General features: G+C 41.1%; 1 protein-coding gene across 2 annotated transcripts; it reads right to left on the bottom strand.

The window, feature by feature from the left end:
• Window positions 1-861: 861 nt before the first annotated feature.
• On the bottom strand, window positions 862-3,009 carry LOC111900618 (seed biotin-containing protein SBP65). 2 transcript variants are annotated; one of them, XM_023896503.2, is made up of 2 exons: window positions 1,401-3,005; window positions 862-1,312 (listed from the first exon to the last, which is right to left on the bottom strand). In XM_023896503.2, the coding sequence occupies exons 1-2, from the start codon at window positions 2,922-2,924 to the stop codon at window positions 983-985; spliced, it is 1,854 nt and encodes a 617-aa protein (XP_023752271.1). In that variant the 5' UTR covers window positions 2,925-3,005; the 3' UTR covers window positions 862-982. The 2 variants fall into 2 exon arrangements, with proteins under 2 accessions (XP_023752271.1, XP_023752272.1); XM_023896504.3 differs by having other exon boundaries at window positions 1,188-1,326; window positions 1,401-3,009.
• Between the last annotated feature and the right edge of the window lie 969 nt (window positions 3,010-3,978).

Genomic DNA, 3,978 nt, shown 5'->3' with positions numbered 1-3,978 from the left:
CAACCAAATCTCTTTTCCTAAATCTTTGTTACTCATAAAACAATATCTCACATCCACAATCTTAGAATATGAACAATGCAAGTTCCTAAATCTTTGTTACTCATAAAACAATATCTCACATCCACAATCTTAGAACATGAACAATACAAGTAGTATAAAAATTAAAGAGGATGATAATCAGGATCAAATAAAGAGCAATAAGAGCATAATGAAAAGAACATCAACATGCAAATAGTATAAAGGTTATAAAAGTTGAATAGGATGATAATCAACGATAATAGTTGAATAGGATGATAATAAAAGCAAAATGAAAAGAGCATCAATGATAATACAAGTAGTATAAAAGTTGAATAACATGATAATCAGGATCAAATATCATTTTGTCTTTAGGTGATCAAATATCATTTTGTCTTTAGGTGATGATATGGAATAGAATTGAATCGAAAAGTTTAATGATCACTGAATAGTTAATAAAGAGAATAAAACGGTAATTAGGATTAAATAAGTATTTAGATGTTGTATATGTGTTTAATAATACAATGTATAATAGAGTTTAATGGATTGCATATAGATCTATTATTCATAGGTGTCGTCCATTGTTGTATATAGAGTTTAATGGACTGTATATGCCCTTAGTTGTCGGTCATTGTCGTTATTTTGAATCGCCATAGAGTTTAATGGATTGTAGATGCCCTTAGTTGTCGGCCATTGTCGTGTTTAATGGATTGTAGATGCCCTTATGGATTGTAGATGCCCTTAGTTGTCGGCCATTGTTGTTATTTTGAATCGCCATCTTAAGGTGTATTAATTATACTATACGTTTGACAATACTTTGCAGAGAAAAAAAGACAAGAGCGAACAAAAAAAAAACACATGTTCGTACACCAATTATTTCCACAAAGAACGTGTGGCATTTACATTACCAAAACATAAAACATGAAAACACATGCATCTTCGTCTACATCAGCATTACACCACCACTTCACTGCCTTCTGTTCTTACCACCTCCTTCACCAATTTGCTGCTCTCCCTTGTAATCACCTTGCCCAACCAGCATCTCTTTCGTATTCTGTCCTATTTCCACCAATGTCTCGCCGATCACCCTCATCACACCTCCGGCCGCCGCACCACCACCACCACCACTTTGCTTCTCGAAACCACCTTCTTCCATTCCTTCATGCTCAAAACTTTGTTCATATCCACCCTGTTCATCGTACCCTTTGTTGGTCTCTGTCCCTTGATTCATGAAATCCGATGCCATCTCCCCTACACTCTCGCTCTCGTTTCTCAGTCCACCAAATTCACCTTCATCCTATAGAGTCACAACTGGAAATATCCTAAGAAAACCTAAATATATAATGAATAAATTTAACGAATTAGAAGAAGAGAAAACGACTTACCTTGGCGTTTTTGGCTTCTAATTCTCTCAGCTTTTCGGATTTCTTCTTCGCAGCATAGTCTTTTACATTCTCCTCAGCTCCCACCACCATGTCCTTCGTTTTCGTCCCCACTTTAACCACCACATCCTTCGTCGCTACTGCTGTATCGCCGGCGAAACCAGCTACTCCGGCGGTCACATTTGCCACCGTCTTAGTCACACCCACCGCTGTATCACCGGCAAGCTCCGCAGCACTCCACCCCGCTACCACTGCCTTGTCTTTCACCACACCCGCCACCTTGCCTACGTACCCGGCTGTTGTCTTCCCTGTTTCTAATGCAACGTCTTTAGCTGCCACAGCTTTTTCTCCGACGTAACTTGCCCCTTTCTTGCTCACATCCACTGCCGTATCCGTTATTCCGGTTGTCTTTTCTGCAACTACGTCTTTGGCCTGAACAGACTTCTCTACAGTGTAATCTTTTGCCATCGCCGCCTTCTCCATTGCGGTTTGAGTGGCTGCTGAAAGACTCTCTTTTGCCTGCTGACCGGTTTGCTGACCTTTCTCGAGAGTGTAATCTTTGGCTCTTGCAGCCTTCTCGGCGGCGGTTTGTGCGGCGTATGTAAGACTCTGCTTTGCCTGCTGACCGGTTTGTTGACCTTTTTCGAGAGTGTAGTCTTTGGCTCTTGCAGCCTTCTCAGCGGCGGTTTGAGCGGCGGAAGTAAGGCTCTGCTTTGCCTGCTGACCGGTTTGTTGACCTTTCTCGAGAGTGTAATCTTTGGCTCTTGCGGCCTTCTCTCCAACCGTTTGAGTGGCGGAAGTTAGGCTCTGCTTTGCTTGCTGACCAGTTTGTTGTCCCTTCTCGACGGCGTAATCTTTTGCCCTCGCAGCCTTCTCAGCTGCGGTCTGTGTTGCACCAGAAACTCTCTCTCTTGCCTGCTCACCAGTTTGTCGACCCTTTTCAAGGGTGTAATCTGTAGCCTTCGCACCCTTTCCCGATGCTGTTTGGGTTGCACCAGAAACGCTATTTTTAGTCTGCTCACTGGTTTGCTGACCCTTGTGACCGGTGTGAGTTGCACTCACTTTCGATTGCTGACCTTTTGGCCGGCTTGCTGACTGAGTCACATTTTCGCCTTGAGAGGCGCCCATCTCTTTCGCCTTCTGGTGTCGTTCCTCGGCGGCTCTAATGGCTTCCATGGAGTTCTGTTGTGCAGTTCCTCTAAGCTTCGAGATGTCTTCAAGCGAAGGCCCTTTGTATTGCTCTTGTACGTCACCACTTTGCTTATGAGCCTCCCCCAATTTGCTATGTTCCCTGCTTTTCATGGTAGTAGTACCTTGTGTCTTATCTTTCTGCGTTTTGCTTTGACCATGCATTTCATCATCTTTACCACCCATGGTTCCGATGACGTGGTGGGATACCACGGCGTCACCGGTATCTTTCACAGTGAGCGACTCGAAATGACTAGCCATTTTCGGGACCTTGTCTTTTTCGACATGAATCTCTCGCTCACCGGTTTTGTTCTCCCTCCTTAGCTGATCTGAAGCCATGATTTCACGTTTCTTTTCTAGTGAATGTTGGATGAGATTTTCGTGTGTGATGTATACGGAAGGTGTATGAATTCGCAGAAAATGGGATGGGGAATTTAAAGGACATAGGTAGCGGTTTTAAGGATATTGAAAGAAGATAGAGCAACACGTGGAGGTCAAGGGGAAATGGTAGGGGCGAGTCAGCAAATGGACGGTGGTCTGAGTTAGCGAATGGTGGTACACGTAGACGTGGATAAACGTGCATCATCTTAGGTCTCAGGACACGAATTTTATCAGCAAGTTTCTAAAGACTTTTGATCAAATCCTTTCACTTTGTTTCGTATTGTTGTATACTGGAATTCGGCAGGTCCAATGGGGTTCAAACTCATATATCATATGTAAGTAAAAGAAAAGTCTCGTCGAAACTTCTATACATACTTAAGAATAAATAAATTCTGTACTTTAAACAATTGTGTCAAGAGGGGGATCTTATCTAGCATTGTTTTAGGTTTGTAACGTTGGAATCGTAAGATCGTTGATCGCATGCTAACATCCCACAAAATAAATCATAAATTTAATTTATAACTTTAAAACATCAAAAATATTTCAAACTTTCAATTTTCTATTAAAAATTATAAAAAGTTTAAAATATTAGTTTTAAGTCAGAACACAAAATAATAAACGGTAAATTCCTAAAGCATAATAGAGACAAAGTGGTAAAAACTCATTTACAAAATAAAAAAAAAAAAAAAATCAAGTTACTCGGATTGGATCCCGTTACTAAGATCCTACACTACAAGAAGACTGGGCAACAGCGGCGACGTCTGTCGTCGCTAATACCTTTAGCAGCAACGCGTCGCCGCAAATGCGTCGCCGTTAATGCTTCGTCGCTAATACGTTTCTGGTCGTCGCTAAAGGTTGATCGTCGCCGCTATTGACATGTAGCCGCTAATAGATGTATGTAGCCCCTGATACATTTATGTGGCCACAAAAACAATTTTGGTTTTTTTTATTATTATTTTTTTATTTTATTTATTTATTTATTTAACATTAAATTTATATAAAAAAAACAATA

Source organism: Lactuca sativa, chromosome 8, assembly GCF_002870075.4.
Source record: "Lactuca sativa cultivar Salinas chromosome 8, Lsat_Salinas_v11, whole genome shotgun sequence".
Lineage (NCBI taxonomy): Eukaryota > Viridiplantae > Streptophyta > Magnoliopsida > Asterales > Asteraceae > Lactuca > Lactuca sativa.
The sequence above is the reverse complement of the archived record's forward strand: the minus strand, read 5'-3'. Positions and strand labels throughout refer to the sequence as shown.

Bases quoted from the DNA above. Each gene is read 5' to 3' on its own strand.
- LOC111900618 (XM_023896503.2), bottom strand. From the start codon at position 2,924: ATGGCTTCAGATCAGCTAAGGAGGGAGAACAAAACCGGTGAGCGAGAG. The intron at 1,313-1,400 runs GTAAGTCGTTTT...GTGACTCTATAG, and splicing joins TAGAAGCCAAAAACGCCAAG to GATGAAGGTGAATTTGGTGG.